At 40.0% G+C, this 20,952-nt stretch overlaps 1 protein-coding gene across 2 annotated transcripts in view; it reads right to left on the bottom strand.

Moving 5' to 3' along the window:
* Nebl (nebulette) overlaps positions 1 to 20,952 on the bottom strand; it is a 443,662-nt gene that overhangs the window by 18,836 nt on the left and 403,874 nt on the right. For both annotated transcript variants that reach the window (XM_045134970.1, XM_045134969.1), the window contains exon 5: positions 10,597 to 10,768. In XM_045134970.1, coding sequence (XP_044990905.1) covers positions 10,597 to 10,768 — 172 coding nt within the window. The remainder of the gene's footprint in view (positions 1 to 10,596; positions 10,769 to 20,952) is intronic.

The raw sequence follows: 20,952 nt of genomic DNA, 5'->3' as shown, positions 1-20,952 counted from the left end.
GCTATTTGTTTCCATCAATTGTCACCACCATAAAAGTCTCTTTCTTCTGGTCAGTTTCTCCTTATCAGAGCCCAGCACAGCAAGCATTTCAAAGGGGATCTACATTTCAAAGTCTCCAAACAGTCCTGGGCACTACTTTTTCCCTCCTCACTGGGAAAAGAGCACACAGGAATGTTAGTACTTGAGTTTGTTCTCAGCTTCATTTTCATGTCACTGAAACATCAAAACATCATGAAAGAAAAGTGCACAGGATCTCCTTCAAGTCCTTCTAGAAGTTTATTGAACAAAGATAATTATAGCTATACACATTCATACAAGTGTCTCTTTTTCTGTTTACATGCGGTATATTCATAGACATTTACGATGACTGCACATGAGTGCAGAGGCAAGAGGAAGATGTTACATGTCCTCCTTCACCACTGTGCCTTACTTCTTTGAGACAGGACCTCTCCCTGAACTTGGAACTTGCAATGTTTTTCGGATAGACTAGATGATCAGTGAGTTCCAAAGATCCTTTTGTCTGGAAGGGTGACATGGTCTGGCATAGCGTCTGAAGGAGTAAATGTGCCTCTGATGTCACTTGGATCAGTCACTTCAGATAGGGCCCTTTTCACCTGTGTTTCTTTCCATATGGGAGCCTTGAGTATACTTTTGGGTGAAGGGGGCTGCCCCTCCCATTTCCAATAACTTTGATCACCAGAGAGTGTTAATTATTGCCTTTGTAAACCTTAATCAATAAAAACTGAAAATGTTCCTCTTCTTCCACTATATTCTACATCCTCCAGATAGCTAACTTCCCTAGAATCTTACAATCCTATTCAGATGTTTATCTGCCATTCCTTCATAGATCTATTGTTCTTTGTCTAGAAAAGCTTATGAAAGCATCCTGCTTTGATGGTCTCTTTGGGTGTTACTGGATAGTGAAGATCCCATGTACATGCAAGCTGAATAAAACCTAAATGCATGCTGTTTTTCACTCAGTTCGTGCTGTCTTCCTAGATCCAGCCAAGATGCCCACCTAAAAACTAACGATAGTGGTGTGTGTGTGTGGGGGGGGGTCAGCCTTTCCTATAGTTTCATCAGGACCATTCCCAGCTGTGGTGGAGAACAGAAGATGGTAAGGGATGGCTAGGAACCGGACTGGCAAGGGCCTAAGCAGGGAAACTGGGAAAACAGCCAGGAGGGAAGGCCATCCAAATAAGAGACAAAGTAGTGGAGAGAGGATGTAGCTTATATTTAAAATGTTCCCACAGGTTCATGGCCTTGAGTATTTTGTTACTAGCTATTGGGAGGTTATGGAGTTTCTATGAGGCAGGGTCTAGTTGAAGAAAATAGGTTGCTGGGGGTGGGAGAGACTTTTGAGGGTTATAGTTTTATATGCTTGGACCAGCTTGCAGTCCAAGGTCTCTGCTTCCTGGTTAGCTGAGATATGAACAGCTCTAGTTACAAGGCCTACTAATTCCACCATGCCTTCCTGACATAAGCCAATCAATGTGTTTTCCCATATGCTGCTTCTATTATCTCACAGCAGCAAGATAAGAAACACAGGCAGCAACAATGGAAGTGGGGACAAGAAGTAAGATTCTGGGTATCTTTGTCACCACTGAGCAAGTGAGAGGAGCCTTTGAGCAAAGGAACTAGTTGTGAGGAGTAGGGGTAAACTGCATGTACTGCTTACCTGACTACAGACAAGATTGCATTAGAATGCTTTGTTTAAAATGAATGAAAATAGGGACATGTTCTCATATGTCCTAAAGATTGCTCAAAGCCCAGATATCTGTGAGTAGTGATTCATGTCTGTTGTGGCTATCAAACTTATTCGTACACTTTTAACTTCTTCTCCATACCCAAATACCTATTTTCAAAAGTAGGAGTTACCACTCAAGATAGAGCATCTTAGCTTTGTAACAGGTGTCTACTGCCAGCTCCCTCCCCTACCTGAAACTCACCTACAAAGGCCAGCTCTCGGGCTGGAGAGATGGCTTAGCGGTTAAGCGCTTGCCTGTGAAGCCTAAGGACCCCGGTTCGAGGCTCAGTTCCCCAGGTCCCACGTTAGCCAGATGCACAAGGGGGCACACGCATCTGGAGTTCGTTTGCAGAGGCTGAAAGCCCTGGCACGCTCATTCTCTCTCTCTCCCTCTATCTGTCTTTCTCTCTGTGTCTGTCGCTCTCAAATAAATAAATAAATAAATAAATAAATATTAAAAAAAAAAAGGCCAGCTCTCTTCTCCACAGGGGACATAGACAACCAGGCTCCCTGGGCTGGAAGCTCCACAAACCTCCTCCCACTGGCCACACTCCTACTGGCCAGCCCACCATGCCCCAGGGATGTGAAAACCCTTCTGCCACTAGCTGGCTCCTCTCTTCTGTCCTCTCTCTTGCTGACCCAGGCATGTGTATTTCCACTCTTGCTCTCTGTCCATGTGCGCACCTTTCTCTTTCATCCTTTCTTCTGTACATTTCTCATCTATTCTCTCTTTGCCTCCCTCTCCTCCTTTTCCTTTACTTCCCCATTTCTTAACTGATTCCCTGGCCACCAAATCCCTTCTCTTTCCCCCATCCCAAGCCATGCTACTCCACCTGGAGCCAAATGACAAAGTAGCCACGTTGGTCTCAGCATCTTTCTTAGAGATCTAAACACCTGATACCTATGAATGGCAGAACCTTACAAATTCCCATAAAGAATCAAGCTGATGTTACATGACCTTCTTTAAGTCAGTGAGCCATTCCTGCTGCCAAGAATCTACCTCTAGACAACTACCTCAGAGACAGAAGCACCTCCATTTGATAAAATGTTTCTGGGCTGGACATGTGGCTCAATGGTTGAGCACTTGCTTAGCTTGCTGGAGGCCCCAAGACCCATCTCCAGCTGTATCCAAGCAACCACGTAACTAAGTTACTATGAAAATTCCTCCTAGCCAGACACGATGGCACATGCCTATATTCACAGCAATTGGGATGCTCAGACAATAGGTTGTGAGTACAAGGTAAGCCTGGGCTATGTAGCAAGACTTTGTCTCAAAACATGCTTGTGCGCACACACGTTCCTCTTAACTATGTTATTCAACTTAAACTTCTAATATAAATGCAGGAATACTTATCTATACTTTTTCTCCATGGTGACAATTTTTCATTCAGCTTGGCCTAGGATAGAAATCCTCTTCTGAAATAACTAAGAGTAAAAAGAGAATAGCTTTTTTGGAAAATCAAGAGAAAACACACACCACTAACCATAATGGGTTTCACAGCCTTGGAGGAGTCATCATTGAACAGGCCCTCCCGGGCATCACGTGCTGCAGTCGATTCCACATTCTCTGTCTGTATGGAACCAACCAGGATCATACAGGATGACCATTTCCAAAAGTACCACCAAGGCAGCCTTCTCGGAACTAATAGCCTACTTGACACCTCATTTGAACATGTCCATGACAAAGCATTGCAGGGCTCTGTTCTATCCCAACCACTTTCCTTCCTCACCTCAGTTGAAACATCCCTTCTCTGAGGAAGGCTTCTCAGACATCAAGCCCAGATGGAATTGCCCGATTATCCATCTTATAGTCCGCATTCCATCTGCTCATATCACTGACATTTTCCATAATTATATATGACATATATAAGTAACTACTTCATATCAGGATCCCCCACCAGATGCTTGGGACCCTTGTGGCAGATGGCTGTCTCTTTTACTCACTGCAGCGTGCACTCCAGATCCAAGATCTTGGCTGGTGTATAAAGAGCACTGGATGAGGTGTGCACGTGGTGAGGTAGAGGGGTCATCAAGGAAGCTGGCACTCTATGTATGGTGCACTGCCTTGGGGGAACATAAGCCCTAGTACACTTAACAGCAATGTTAGGTGTGACCACTGTATCCCAGCCCTCTCTTCACACTGAGTCTTAGCCTATGTTAGCAGCTTTACTGGCAGCCTAAAGAAAGTCACTGATAGCTCAAGATCCAGTCTACTTCCTTAGACACAGAAAAAAAAAAAAATCACAAGAAATGGGTGGATATATATAAGAAAGAGAAGGCAATTAACAATCAATGGTAGTCTTTCCACTTAATAACCTCAGTCCCAAGTATGACACTTAATTTCTCTTTGGTAAGATATAACTCTGTCTTCAAATTTATATCAATATTTAAACACATAGTAATGCATAGTTGCCTCTTAGCTACTCAAATGTTACAGTAAGATTGTTTTCCTCAGTGGAAATCAGATATGACCTCTGCAGAGCTCTGGTTTCTACTGAGGCTGTGCAGGTATGAGGCATACAGATCCTGTCACCCACTCCTTTAGCAAATCCCAAGTCCTTTTTGTCATTACAAATTCATATTCAGTGGTAATAATGAACACAATAAAGAAAAGAACTTGCAAGAATGCCAATTAGTTAGTAGTTGTGAGAAAAAGACTCTTAATTTTCTAAACTTAATATTAAAATGTCAAACACACCCAGGCTGAATGTTCATGCAAAAGTGGAAAGTATGCACACACACGCTGGTGGCAAATTTGAAAAGTAATTAATTTTAAGTGGCAATAGTTTGGTACCTCCTTCATCAGATGGTCTTGTTACCTCACTGCAGCATGACAAGGTAGGGTACATCTCGGAGATTTCTGATTTGTCATCTCCCAAACCTGTACCGAAAGTGCTGCTGGAATGAGACCGAGACCGGTGTCTCCTATACTGACTTGCCTTTTCTACATCAGAGGGAAAACATTCAGATATGAATGAAAGACAAGATAAACTAAATTCATCCAAGACTTCAGAGAAAGAAATAAAATCCCCTATTACAAAAAAATCCCAAATATCTGCTCTTGTAAGTTTCTAGTGAATGATCCCCAGACTTTAGCAGGCATTTCTTCACCTACGTTAGGACTACAGGGTGGACATAAAGGGTAGGGGATTAACAAGAAGTAAGAAAGCATTGACAAGATAAACAATTTCTACTGCACATAACACAGGTTATAGTGTTTGCTGTCAAGAACACTGAAGCACAGTGTTTATTGCTTTTTCTTTCTTTTTAGAAATTTAAATGTGCAGACTGACTAATTATGTACAAATTAGTAAAAGCATTAGAATTCCCACTTTGCATTGGAGACTCAAGTTTACTAACATCACAATTAAATAGGGAATAAAAATTGGAGAATAGGGCTGGAGAGATGGCTTAGTGGTTAAGCGCTTGCCTGTGAAGCCTAAGGACCCCGGTTCGAGGCTTGGTTCCCCAGGTCCCACGTTAGCCAGACGCACAAGGGGGCGCACGCGTCTGGAGTTCGTTTGCAGAGGCTGGAAGCCCTGGCACACCCATTCTCTCTCTCTCCCTCTATCTGTCTTTCTCTCTGTGTCTGTTGCTCTCAAATAAATAAATAAAAATTTTAAAAAAAATTGGAGAATAGAGCAAGACGCTGATATTTTATAGCCTTTCTATTATTTATAACTATTTAATTTTAGATCATATTTGGTAAACACAATTTGAAAGTCCAAATCATGCTATCACAATAGCAAACCATTCATTTTTCTCCTTTAATTATACATATGCCATCTAAGCTTTCTGTAGGAACTACTCATTTTACATTATATAAAAGCTCATGGTAAATGTCAAATCCTTAAAAGTTTTATTTAAAGACATGTAGAGGGCTGGAGAGATGGCTTAGCGGTTAAGCGCTTGCCAGTGAAGCCTAACGACCCCGGTTCGAGGCTCGGTTCCCCAGGTCCCACGTTAGCCAGATGCACAAGGGGGCGCATGCATCTGGAGTTCGTTTGCAGTGGTTGGAAGCCCTGGCGCGCCCATTCTCTCTCTCCCCCTCTATCTGTCTTTCTCTCTGTGTCTGTCGCTCTCAAATTAAAAAATTTAAAAAAAAAATCCTAAAGACATGTAGAATGCTGTGTATAAAATTCTTTAAATCTCTCTTTAAAATACTGTTAACACATTGTCGGGCGTGGTGGCGCACGCCTTTAATCCCAGCACTCAGGAGGCAGAGGTAGGAGGATCACCATGAGCTCAAGGCCACCCTGAGACTACATAGAGAATTCCAGGTCAGCCTGAGCTAAAGTGAGACCCTACCTCAAAAAACCAAACATACAATACTGTAACACTGCATGCATGTAAGAAATCCCCTGTGTGTCCCAGTAGTCATGTCCAATCCAAATAACTACATCTGCAAACCCAGAGCCCGTAAAAGCATACTTGTCAATAAAAAACAAATGCAAGTAAACTCTAGACATTATTTTAAATGAAACTCATAAAACTCACCTAGGATTTATTCAAAATTTCTGCAAGTTATTTTTGTGTAAATAACTAATGTTATTTTATTTTATTTCTTTAATATTTTATTTTTATTTATTTATTTGAGAGAGAGAGATAGATACAGAAATAGGCAGGTAGACAGAGAGAATGGGTACGCCAGGGCTTCCAGCCACCGCAAGTGAACTCCAGACACGTGCAGCCCCTTGTGCATCTGGCTAACGTGGGACCTGGGGAACCGAGCCTTGAACCGGGGTCCTTAGGCTTCACAGGCAAGCGCTTAACCGCTAAGCCATCTCTCCAGCCCCTAATGTTATTTTAAAGTAACAGTAATTTGGGGGGTTTCATTTTTTATTTGCAATAGTAAAATTTACATGGGACAATTGCTACAGTGAAAATCTACAGTGAACAGTAGATTTACTTTCAGAACAAAAACCAAGCTAAGGGAGAGGCACTCGGAGGAATACCAGAGAGCATGTGTAGACTTCTAGACTGAATGCTGTCTTCCAGGGGGTCGAGGTCGAAGACAGAGCCAGGATCTGTGCGCCAGACCTTGAGGTCTTTCACCAGAAGGGAAAAAAATCAACAAGTAAGAACTGTGAAAAGCATCAAAGACATCAAGCAAAGATAAATGTGTTAAAAGCAATCTGATATACAGCAGAACCCAGAGAACAAAAAGGGAGTCCCGCCATGTGTACCTGCTCAGGAACCCTCGTCATCACACCCTACTGTCGGGAACCTCAGAAGCACCATCACTCACGCCTCAGGGTAGGTGTGCAGGAGGCCACCATGTACACCTCCTGCAACATCCCTAGAATCCTATCACTCCTAACTCTTCACCTAAGAACAGTGTCTGACGAAAGCTCCTGGTTAAGGGCATGTGGAAATTCATAAAAAGTTAACTACATTTTTTTTTATTTTTTACTTATTTAAAAGAAAACCAAACTTTTCGCCCCCTGTACCAGGAAAGAATTTTAGAAATATAGGCAAGTTACAGAAATAATAAGTATAGAGTACAAAAAAAAAAAAAAACAACGCATGTACATACATTTACCATGAGGCTTGCAGCAGCAAGCCAAGTACACAGGCAAGGAAGTATGGGGGTGGCTCTGAGGAAGATTGTGGTGGGGGTTGTGGTAGGCTGTTTTAGTCAGTTACCTTCTCATTGCTAGTGCAAGGCACTCAACCAGAAGCAGCTGGTGCAAGGAAAGGCTTTTGTTTGGGCTTGCAGTCAAGAGGAAGAAGCACAGCATTGGCAGAGGCTGGACATCAGCTCTGCCACAGCAGGTGAGTAGATGGCAGTTCTCCAAACCCTAACAACACAGTTCCTCTAGCAAGGCTCTACCTTCCAAACTGCCATCAGCTAGGAACCAAGTATTCAGAAAACATGAGTTTATGGGGGACATCTGACTCAAACTACCACAAAGGCCAAGAAAGATCATGGGAGGGGGTGAAGTGGAATGCTCAGGAAGGTCAGTTTCTGGTTACAGATTCCATTACTGCTGTACACAGTCATCACACTGATGCCATAATTTGGACCTGAAAGTGTCTCTTTAAGAGTGATGCATTGAAAATTTGGCCTTTAACCTATCACACTACTGGGAAGTGGTGAAAACTTCAGGAGGCGGACTCCATCAGGAGAAAGTTAGGTCATTGGGAGACTTCCCTTTAGGATGATACTGGAATCCAGGCCCCTTCCCGTCATTCCTTTTCTTCCCAGTATCTATGAGGTAAATTATGTGTCTCGACCACACACCTCTGCCACTGCAATGTCCTGTGCTATCACAGACCTAAAGTAACGGGCCAACTGGTCATGGGCTAAAGCTTCAGAATGTGAATATGAACCAAAATAACACATTCTTTTCCTTCCTTCCTTCCTTCCTTCCTTCTTTCTTTCTTTTTTTCCTTTGGTTGATTTTCCCAAGTATTTTGTTAGTAACTAAAAGCAGATTATAAGACCACGGAGGCCTACATGCAATTCAATTTAATAACATTCAAATCTAATGATTTCTAAGCTTATTGACTGTACCAACTGATGACTATCAGAACCTAAGATGTGCTGAATCGTGTCACAAAATCAGAAAATCAGTTCCCAGATATGACAAAAATAAGGCAGAGTAAAAATAATTAATTAGTACACTGGAACTAGAGATTTTATTATTATTTATGTACTCAAGTAACAAAATAATACAGAGAGTAATTTCCAAAATTGTTTGTAGGCAATTTATGTACTATATGCCAAGCTAGACTTCTATCCTCTGTAATAACCTAACTTATTTAAGTTTCATATTTACTAAAGTAGGAATTAGTATTATCCTCATTTGGAGTCACTTGGCCAAGTAATTCATCCAACTAGTAAGTAGCATCTTCAACAAAAGTAGAACCATTACAAACTATATTACTCTGGAGTTATTAGAAATCCTGTAAACTTGTATTTCCATGCATGGAATAGACAATGGCTTGCTGGGAAATTTGGTGCATGTTAAACATATTTCACTGATGCTTATATACATAAGTCTACATCAAAACAGACTGTCCCCATGAGAAGAAATAAACTCACTATGGATTACCCATTAAGTAAGTAATTTAGAGTTATACATCTTATATTTAAAAAATAATCTCTATTTCAAAGATAGTAAAGATGCTGGGCATGGTGGTATACCCTTTATATCTCAGCACTCAAGAAGTTGGTACAGAAGGATTACCATGAGCATGAGGCAAACCTGGGCTACAAAGTGAGTTCCAGGTCAGCGTAGACTACAGTGAGACCCTGCTTCAAAATTTAAAAACAAAATTAATACGAAAATGATAAATCAAAGGTTATAAATATTGGCTGTAAGAGCCCTAACTCTAAACAGTTCCATGGTTTCTAACAATGATTTCACCCCCATCCTGATCCCTGATCACTGGAGCACCCTGAGGTGAGCTGAATCACACCACTCTCTTATGAGATATACCACAAAACAAGGAGACTTGCTGCTTCAGTCTGACTTTTAAGGAAATACTGTAATTCCTACATTCACCTTGATGTCACCCTTTCAAGTAATTTAGCTGGGAAGATGGCTAAAGCCATAAATTGCCTACAAACAATTTTGGAAATTGCTCTCTGTATTACTTTATTACTCAAGTCACTTAGTGCCCCTATATTATCTCTCGTGTTTTTTGATAAGGTGTTAACTCTGTCAAATATATGCTTCTCCACCCAACTCATTTCTAAATAGCCTTTTCACTAACAGTATTCCCAAACACAAGCCCATACTTTTTCTTTGGCTGTCTCCTGCTTTCCTCCCTCTGCCCTCCCCCCTCCTCTTCTCTCTGTGTGGTGTGTGGGTACATCCATGCCATGAGGGGCTGGTGGATGTCAGAGGACAGCCTCCGGTGTCAGTCATTGACTCCCACCATATTTGAGACCATGTCTCTCTTGTTGTTTGTCAGAATGTCAGACGATCTGGCCCATGAGCTTTGGCATTCTCTTGACTTTGCCTCCCATAGGTACACTGAGACTATGGACACGTGCACTACTTGCCACTGACTTTACTTGGGTACTGGGTATCCAACTCCAGATGTCAATTCTGCACATCAAGCACTTTTAATCATGGAGCCATCTCCCCAGCCCAAGCTCTCACTGTTGAAGATGAATAAAATCTTGCATGAAGGTTACTGAGATGTACACACCTTCATTACCAACAATATTCTGAGGTATGAAGCTGAAATCACTATAAAATTTAGAGGCTGACAGCACCAAAGGAGACAATGATCAAGGGTTACTGATCTATATTGTGGAAAGGATAGTTTTTCTTATCTTCCAAGGCCACATTCCCTAGGATTTCCCTGGATCAAATGTAAAGCACAGATAGCAGGGAGAGAAGGCTCACCTGTAAATGATGAAATGTTCAGGTAGCTCTCAATATCCCCATCCAGAAATAATATTCAAAAATACAAATGATTCACATAACAGAACACAGTAAGAATCTGTTTATAGTAAAACAACTAAAATTTGAGCTGATTATTTCTGTTTCCCATGCACACAATGTCTATAACACAACACCTTCACCAAACAGGAATCAAGCTAAAGAAAAGCAAATACTTGTTCAGTCACTGTGATCACCCCTGCCTGGGTGCACTAGAGTGAACAAGGCTATCATAAAAAGAACTTCCAGAAGAGAAGGCATTTACCACACAACCCGACAAATGCCATGGATCCCATTCAATATGGTATCAAAACAACATTGACCTGTGGTCCATTTGGAATTGCCACCACATCAAACATGTGAAGGCAGATGAGTAAGGAGACTCATTCTAAAGTTATAGCAGCCACAAACTTTGACCATGTGCATCCTTAAGAAAGACCACGTGCTTACCAACAATGATTCCAGGCCTCCTGTCCATCTCCACAACATGAGGCTGGACACCTTTATAGGCAGCGTCACTGACAACCTGCGTGTTCTTCCTCACTCGTTCCATGACAGGATCATCCACAACAGGAGTAAAGCCTCTTCCCTTGGTCTTCTCAAAATCTTCATGATATTTTACCTGAAACAAGAGAAATAATATTAACTCAAAGTGGGATTCTTAGTTATCCATCTCACAAAGTTTTTATGAAATAATGGGGACTATCACATAAACTGCACCAACATTATATTTTTTTCATACATATTTCTTTACCAGTTATTCAAAAATGTCAAAAATAAAGTGCTCATATTTTAATATTTTAATTCTTATAAATGGCATTTCCATTAAATTATACATATACCTATATATCAGTAAGAAGTTGTAGAAGACAAAATAGTTTTTAATGTAGTCTACGTCCTAAAATATACTAAACACAAATTTCCCATCTCTTAAGCTTCAACTCAGTAGTTATAAGCTAGTTACACAAAATTATCCAAGAGCATAAAATTAGATAAAGAGAGAAACACATGATATCCAATATGTTTGACAATAATTTAAAAAAACATATACATTATAAAACATTGTTTTCATATTCTGAAATTCAAACAAGGCAGTAGTTATAGCACTAAATTATGCTGGAAAACTTGAATTAAGCACTTTAAGAGGGTGAACTCTATGGCAAGTAAATTATTCCAAGAAACCGTATTTTCAAAGATAATTTAAAATAAAAATATTCTTCATAACATGCAAACACACCAAACATAATTAACTAGAAAAAAAGTCTAATCAAATGTCTTTACCAAAAATATATTTATATTAAGCAAGTTAGAAATAAAAACAGACCAAAACCACAGTGTGGAAAATATTTTATTAGACTAATATTTTCATTGCATTCAGTATGATTACAAAGTACTCCCACCCCACATGCATACACACACATGGACACACACAAAGGCTCATCCATATTTTCATGCTTTGTTAATCATCCAGATTAATGGTGAATTAATGCCATTGGTCCACAGGTCGTTCTATTCCTTAGTATTGTTTTAGTTGTTGAGAGAATGATCTGCTGGTACCCTACCATGGAAACATGATTTTGTGCTTCTTTAACATGTCTTAAACCAGGTGTATCTAAAATCAGACTTGGTCTACCTTTCATCTGTTTATGGTCCTGTGTATATTTCACCTGCAAAATAAATTGTAGACTTCCTTACAATAGGATAATTATAATTTTAAAAGCACATAACTTTCTTAAGCTTTCCAAATAACCAAAACATATGTAACTTGCTCAAAATTATTTCCAAGGTAAATTTTTCAGTGAATTATATTTTATTCTAGAATAGCAACCTAGGGGCTGGGTGTGGTGGCACATGCCTTTAATTCCAGAACTTAGGAGGCAGAGGTAGATGGATCGCTGTGGGTTCAAGGCCACCCTGCAACTACATAATGAATTCCAGGTCATCCTGGGCTAGAGAGTGAGACTCTACCTTGAAAAATCAAAAAAAGAAACAGAAAAGAAAATGTACTAGACTAGCAACCTAACCTCACACTATGCTCTTGAAGATCTTTCTAACGGCTATTGTACCATTCTCTCTATATATCTGCTTCTTCTCCTGCCTCCTCAAATAAATAATAAGAAAAAAGGGCTGGGGAAATGGTTTAGTGGTTAAGGCAATTACCTGCAAAACCAAAGGACCCAGGTTCAATTCCCCAGGACCCATGTAAACCAGATGCACAATATGGCACATGCGTCTGGAGTGTGTCTGCAATGTCTGAAGGCCCCGGTACATCCATTCTCTCTCTTTCTCTTTCTCCCTCTCCTTCTCTCTCTCCCTCTTTGTCTCTCTCTCCCAAACAAAATAAAATAAAATATAAGCTATTGCAAAAAAAAAATTAAAGTATAACAACTGAAAACAAATGTGTGTGCCGATGACAAAACAAGGCATAATGAAATAGAACCTAGGTGTGTTTTCTGTTTCTAAATTCCCCTATTTTCTGCCATAACACAGTTGAAGAATATTCATCAAGTTTCCCCAAACTTGCTGCCACATTTCTCCTTCACTGAGAAGGAGAGGCAATGGGGAGCAAATCTAGCATACAATTATAATGAAAACCAGGTATCAGGGCAGGAATGGCAGGAGAGAGCTGTCATCTGTGACGCCCAGCACAGCGCTCTTCCGGGCTGCAGTGAGTGCTGCTCCTCCCAGCTGCCAGCAGCACACAGCCGCTCCCACGCTGACTGTGTGAGATGGGGCACCCTCGTTACAGATCTGTGGGTATTTAAGTAATTGGTGCGAGAGCTCTCGTATTCATTAAGCGAATGCATACTTACCTAAAGAAGACACTAACATACACCAGGAGCAACTGCAATGAATAACTAAATTCTTGATTGAACGATTTTTTTTTTCTCTAAGCTCTTAATTTGGAGTAATACTACATTTTCTACTTTATTTTACAGAAAGCATCTAATAGTCCATGTTCAGCAAAGCATATCAGTAAAATAATATTTAACTTATAGATCAACTACTTCATCGGTGATAGTTAAAATAATAAGAATCATGTTTAAATAAACTATAGCAAATAACTACCATGTCTGGGAATACTAACGAGGAGTGGTAGGACAATGTGAATGTACATGCTGACAACTGTTGAAAGAACACAGGTACTTCTTGGAAATACCACATTTGCTGTCAAAAGATAAACAGGACTAAAAGTAAATTATAAAAGATACATTCCTTGCAATGATCCAAAATGAATAAAACCACTTGCCGAGCTAATGTTTTCTTGATTCTTCTTTACCCTTTCCATTTCAGGAGTTACACTTAAAGCAGTAGCTCTTCCTGGCTGACCTTTGTAACACACCTATCATTTCAAAGAAGGAAAGATAGATAATTGAGAATCAATTCAACCAAATAAGAATCTCATTGGATTTAATTTTAAAGAGTGAATCAAGGGAGGGGCATTATTAATAAACAGCAGAGATACCCCCATGCCCTTCCCAAGCCCCTGTGCATTTCCACCTGGAGCACAGCACACTAGGACAGGCTGGACTGAGGTAAGCCCTCTTCTGTCTATACCAAAACCAGTTCACTCTCCTGTGAGGCCAGCGTGGATGTATGCAGCGCAGCTGCTCACTCTGGTCCTGAGGAAGGCAGTCTATGCTTTCCATGCCTGACCAAACCCATGTGTACACCGCCTATTCACACATGCCTGAAGAACTGCACACTAGGCTACTTAACACAAGACCCAGTGCAGCTGCTGTTTCTGCATTCTTGGCAAGACAAGCGGGTTATGTGTACATAGGAACACCTCAATACAAAATAAATAAGGAAAAATCAGGCAAAATATCCCCACCAAGAATGCCTAGTCTGATAGTTGAAGCCTCCAATGAAAACTGAAATGCAATCATCATAAATATATTCAACAAACTTATTGAGAACATGAACGAAAAGCTGAATGAAATGGAAGAGAATCAACAAAAAGAATGCAACAATCATCAAAATGAATTTTAGAGAGACATAATCAAATGCCTGAGCACAGAAAATCAACTAAATGCAATGAGAAAATTAAGCCAAGAAATAAAAATGGAGCTCAAAATGATATGCTAAATAAAATAAACAAGTGGAAGTTAAAAAATACAATAAAGCAAGTTAGAAGGCTCCAAAGAATGCCTCACCCACAGACAGGCCATATGGAGGACAGGATATCAGGACTTGAGGACAAGGCAGAGGAAACAAACTGGGAGGCAAATATCAATGACAGATCCAAAAACAGTCTGAGCAGAACATAAGAGAAAGGTGGTATACTCCAAAAAGACCTAACACTGAGGTTATGAGCATAAGCAGAGATAAACAAGAAAGACAAAGGGATTCTGCCGTAACAACGACCTAGGACCCTGCAAAGATGGCTGCCAACTGAGAGTAGAACATCAACTCGGATTGAAACTTTCAAGTGCAATGACTTCATCTACATTTGACATTATTTTTTAAAAGCTATTAAGGTGATCACATTGCTGATATTCTTCTGGTTTTCTTTCACTCTCTTTAGCTCTGGTGGATCCGAAATGGAAGTTGCCTGTTTAATCTCTCCTTTGTACTTGACCTGTGGAAAATAAATAAGAACCTTAGCAGGTAGTAGATAACCTCTGAGTCAATACCTTAGAGGTGAGGTACCAATTCACCCTAAAAGATTACAGGCAGATTTGGTGGCCCTCCAGGCATGAAGTTGTTGGTTTGCTGTTTAAAAGGACTCTTTGAGAAATACTTCACTGTTCGGTATCATAACTAACTGCAACTTCCACAACTCAAAACCACGAGAGCAGAAGCACACTTACAAAGAAACACTGGAGGGAAGATGCGACCAAAGAACTAGAACAGCGTCCCCAGAGCAAGCTGGGAAGGGTTTTCCTGAGCTCATAACCAAACCCACCTTCAAAAGGTCACTGACTACTTCCACCTGCCAAAGATCTTATTAAGGATTAACAAGGCTGAGCTTGATTTTGTCCTCCACCTGGGAGAACTTGCTTTTACATTTCAACACCTTTCAAACATTTTTCAAAACACTAATGTATGAAGAAAAAGGTTATTATTTATATTAGGGAAGGCTCCATAAAATAATCAGAAAATGAGGCTGGAGAGATGGCTTAGTGGTTAAGTGCTTGCCTTTGAAGCCTAAGGACCCCAATTCGAGGCTCGATTCCTCAGGACCCACATTAGCAAGATGCACAGGGGGCTCATGCATCTGGAGTTCGTTTGCAGTGGCTGGAGGCCCTGGCATACCCATTCTCTCTCTTTCTCTTTCTCTGCCTTTCTCTCTGTGTTGCTCTCCAATAAATAAATAAAAATAAAAGCAACAAAAAACCTTGTTAAAAAATCAGAAAACGAGAAAAGTAACTGCTTGAGATTACCCTGAAGGTATTTATATATTCTAGGAGGCCTGAGTACAAATCCCAAATTTTTCCTTACCAGCCACAGATCCCTGGCATGATCTCTGATCCCCCAAAACTTTCCCACATCCACTAGTACAAGAAATAAATCATGCTGAGCTGATGGGTTCACATACAACATGAACAGAGCGAGGAATTTCATAAGTGCTGGCTAGGACTGCTTTATTAGATTAATGGATGAATGATGTTTCCCATTTCATTTATCAGATTCCTCGCTCTGGCACTGTCCTAGAATGCCAGTCAGACCAGTTCTTCTCTTGCCCTGTTCCAATATACCTTTTCCCTTTCCAATGGACAACCCATAGTATTCTCTAGACCATGATTGGGACATGTTTTTAGAGATTTACCAGTAAAGTATGAGATTCATGAAGGTAAGATGCATATCATATCCACTTTTTCTCCTGGTGACCAGGACAGTGCCTGGGGCATTTTGGTGCGTAATGAAAAACCCTTCAGTAAATAACCATGGCTCATCACAATAATACTTCATGGCTCGTACAGTCTTGCTTCATGCTCTTCAGTATGAATGAGTGAAGGAGCACACTGCAGGCATGTATATCAACTAAGTTCATGAACAAGAACCAAACAGCCAGGCGAGGTGGCATACGCCTTTAATCCCAATACCCTGGAGGCAAAGGCAGGAGGATCGCTCTGAACTCAAGGACAATCTAACATTACATAGTAAATTCTATGTCATCCTGGGATACAGTGAGATGCTTCCACCCCCCAAAAAAAGTTTCATTATGTTTTATTAAGTAAGTTTACAATTTTATGATGGGCACATTCATAGCTATACTGAGCCACATGTGGCACACAGGCCATGGATAAGAGAGTTTAGAGTTTCACAGACAAAACATTTTTTAAATCAAGGTATGTAATATTAGATAAATATGAAAGGAAGTGGGGACTACTTGCCGTACTCAGCTGCTCCTGGGTTCTCCTGACTCTCTCTAACTCTGGGGTCATAGTTACTGGAGTGGCCTTATAGTTTTGTTCTTTGTATTGAAGCTGAAGAACAAAGCACAAAATAGTTTGTAAACATGGAAAATAAATACATACGAACACACTGGAACATATTAAATGAAATGACACATAGGCAGAGAGTATCCATCAGTAAAACCTCCACAGTACTTTATAATGGAATATGGGCGTCATCAAACTTCATCTTCATGTGATTCCAACCTCTAAGCTTTTCCTTGTCAAATGTTTTCCTTTCAGTGTTATTCTTTAAACTGTATTACTTACTGGTAATCTTCCTAAGATAGATCTTATCAGTAACAAGAAATGAGAGCACCTAAGAATTTACTGGTTCTTAACATTAAAAGTGTGCTTACCAAATTACCATTTTATATTTATATTTGAACATATGGGCAGAGGACATTGGCAGTAAAATGTTTGCCTTGCAAGCATGAACATCTGAATTTGATCTCTACTACCTACACAAAATGCCAGGCATGGTGGTATATACCTATAATTCCAGTGCTGGGGAAACAGTAAAGGAAGTTCCTTCAGACTTACTGGACACCTAGTCTAGCCTATTTGGTGAGCCAATGAGAGATCATGTCTCAAAGGCAATGGGCAGCATTCCCGAGGATGGCAATCAAAGTTTTCCTTTGGCCTCTACACACACATGTATACACACACACAAAGTACACTAATATAAACATACATACACATTCATATACACATGACATGAATAATTTATTAACATGATTATTTAAATGATAAATCCTTTTAAGTACAAAACAGAATCTTATCATTAATCTGCTCACCACTGAAAAGGGTCACACAAATCCCATGCCTCCAGTTAGTGGCACATATCACTATTAAACTTCCCTTACAAGAACCTCCAAGTTGCCTTCTTTACAAAGTTCCAACACGAGGCCACTGAGGCAAAGCTAAAGGGTCACTATATCCACACCAGTTCTGGAAAAAGTCTTTACTTCCTGGTCAGGCACCAAGATGTGAGCAGGCCCTCATTCCCCTGCCAAACAGCCTGCCACAAAGACTCTCTGCTATGAAAAACTATTTCTTCTCAAAATGTGAGCCAAATTACACCCTTCTTCCCTTAAGTAGCTTCTTGCCAAGAATTTGGTCACATCAAGGAGAAATTGTGTAGCCTGTATCCTGACCTTCATTCCTTTCAGATCTATTTAGAGGTAAGTCAATATGACATGTGTGTGAATGGGACAGGCAACAGTGCTCTAGCAAAGTGACCATTTCCTGTGGCATTATATATATATATAATTCATGAAGACTAGACTCAAGCAAAAAAGCACTTGTACATGTAAACATATAGATTTAGGGTATACACTGAAATTTAGCAGAGACTTGAATCTTCAACAAGTATGTTTTAGTAATCTCTCGGTGTGGTGGTTAATCAATCGTCACTGTCACCTTGACTAGATTTAGAATCACCATGAAAACAAACCTCTGGGAATGTCTGTGCAGGATTTCTGGTTAGGTTAACCAAGGAGGGGAAGATCCACCCTAATGATGAGCAACAGCATTCTATAAGGTGGGGTCCTGGACTACAAAAAAAAAGAAGGGGTCAGCTGAGCACCAGCATTCCTTGCTCTCTGCTTCCTTACATCACACACCATGTGACCAGCTGATGCACACTCCTGCCTCCATGACCTCCCTGCCATATAACACAGTAACCTTAAACTGCAAAAACCAAAATAAACCCCTTACTCCTTAAGCTGCTTTTATTGGTAATATTTTAGGCAGTGAGAAAAGTGACTAAAAGCTTGTTTATATTACAATAATTAAGGCTGAAGCCTAGACTGGCATAGTAAGTCATTACCTTAGGTGTCAACCGTCACAGCAGCTATGGATTTGATAGGAATATAGTTCAATTGAGAGTACACGGAGACAGGTTACCTCTAAATGAAATTTAAAGCCCCCAGATCAGAGAGCTCAGAGCAAAGTCTTGCAGTCAGAGGTAAAAAATGTTGAGATGTTTAAATGTTAGCAAATCACCTCTTGGTTTGACAGATCAGACTAATCTTGAAAGGGCAGCTCTCTATCTGAATACTAAGCAGGCATTCATTTCCCAACCTCAGATAAAAAACCTTGCATTTATGTTTGCTAAAAGACGCTTCAGGATACTGGGCAAAAATGATACATTATTTTATTTGATTTTCCTTGGATGAGAGCCCAACATTAGAAATGAATAATTTTGTTTCTCATGGATTCTAATTAAAAGGGCACAATCCTTTCACTGTAGATCATAGATTTGCACATTACAGAACATTTGTGTCTTAGCAAATATATGGATATATTTCAAATACTCCCATTTGAAAATGAATGAAATAAGCATTTCAGACTTTTCTCTCCAGTTACCGTTGCCAGACCTTCTCTGGATGCTTCCCTAGAACATAGGTCTGTCCATGCTACAGAGATGCTACTACAGTAGTATTTAGCAAGATTTTCATAATTTTACTTTAAAGTTTTATTATAGCATTGTCCTTGTTGTCTGGAACCCTCTCTCCATACATGCCATCACATACATCTATCAGAGTTCCCCTCAATAAGTCTCACTGAGGCAGTTTGACATAGATGACTTAAAGGGAAGTTCTGGAAGCTTGTGTCTCTAATATTGAAGGTGAAGAGATAAGTCAAGGAAGGGACTTTTAAGGAAAGAATCATTTTCTTACTTCCTTAGCAAGAAACTGCACATGCTAGCTACATAAGATAGGCACCTCCTGGAAGGACAACCATCCCCCTTTGTAAACATCAAGCAGTAAGCGGGAGAAATTTTTACTTACAGCATTAACCCTTTCTATCTTCTCCCTCAGTCCAAAAATCTACAGGGTAAGTTATTTTACATTTTATACTAAAGACATGTACTTTTCTTTGCTGAGAGAAATAGAGGGTATAAGTGGAAAAACAGAATGCTGCCACTGCAAACGAATTCCAGGCACATGCGCTACCTTGAGCATCAGGCTTTACATGGCTACTGAGGAAGCAAACTCAGGTCCTTAGTCTTTACAGGCAAGTGCCTTAACCACTGAGAACTCTCTTCAGCCCATGAAATTAGCTCCATAGTTTTCAAAGAATTCAAACAATCTTCACTTAAGCCACTAAATAAATGTTCTGGGCCCTTTAATCATTCTGTTGGGGCTGAGAGGATGCATTCAATGTATCCTTTCTCTGTAAAAGTTAATACTGTTAAAACCGCTCAAGTAATTCTGGATTTATCAAAATGATCTATACCTTCTCTATTCTGTTATATCAACACGAAACACTACTGCACGTTGAAGGGGAACAAGACTACAGTTTCATTTTGGAAGTCAGACCTTTAATGGCCGATGAAATCATATTTCAGGAAAGTGAAGAATAAAAGAAAAGTCAGCCTGCTGAGCAAAAAACTAACACATTCAGCTAGTCTCTGTTTACTCTGAGAAATAATAATTAATACTGCTGAGAACTTACTGAACTAATATTTTGCTGATTTTTCTTCACTCGTTCAGTCTCTGGAGTGCTACTGACTGCTATGCCAGCACCCACTTCTTTCCTATAAAATACCTTTATTATAGGAGAAAGAAAAGAACTAACTGTAAGTGCATTAGAATCTAAGCCCTAGATCTGATGGTTATAGCAGCAAGACCATGTCTCAGCTTTGATAGTCATATTAATACAGAGTCTATTTATAATGCCCCATACTATATGTCTCAGTTAAATAGTTCATTAAAATAACAAATGCCTAACTTTGGTTCCATATCTTATAACCTTTTGAGTAAACCTCTAATACTTATTCTAAGTAAGTGTGTTAGATAAAAGCAGGTAACTTACTGTAAGAATATAAATTGAGGGCTGGAGAGATGGCTAAGCAGTTAAGCGCTTGCCTGTGAAGCCTAAGGACCCCGGTTCGAGGCTCGGTTCCCCAGGTCCCACGTTAGCCAGATGCACAAGGGGGCGCACGCATCTGGAGTTCGTTTGCAGAGGCTAGAAGCCCTGGCGCGCCCATTCTCTCTCTCTCCCTCTATCTGTCTTTCTCTCTGTGTCTGTCTCTCTCAAATAAATAAATAAATAAAAATTTAAAAAAAAAGAATATAAATTGACAAGTTAATTTCCTTCTTCAAATATACATATATGTCACATGTAATTGATAGAAATCAAAGAATATGTTACAAAAGTCAATATGCAGTTAGCACTGGACCCAAACCCAGGGTGACATTTCAAGCAACTATTTTTCCAATTCAAAGGTCCCTAACTTTCTGCCAAGATAAGATTACTTCTATCTTCAGTATCAATATTGACTCTGTTGTTTTCCTCATCTTCACCTATTTATTAATTTTCCCATGTAGCTCCATCCCTGGCACCTATCAAAGCAAAACAAAAAGACAGAAAAACAAGAGTGACCCTAAGAAAGTCA

Source organism: Jaculus jaculus, chromosome 15 (assembly GCF_020740685.1).
Source record: "Jaculus jaculus isolate mJacJac1 chromosome 15, mJacJac1.mat.Y.cur, whole genome shotgun sequence".
NCBI classification, from domain to species: domain Eukaryota; kingdom Metazoa; phylum Chordata; class Mammalia; order Rodentia; family Dipodidae; genus Jaculus; species Jaculus jaculus.
The sequence above is the reverse complement of the archived record's forward strand: the minus strand, read 5'-3'. Positions and strand labels throughout refer to the sequence as shown.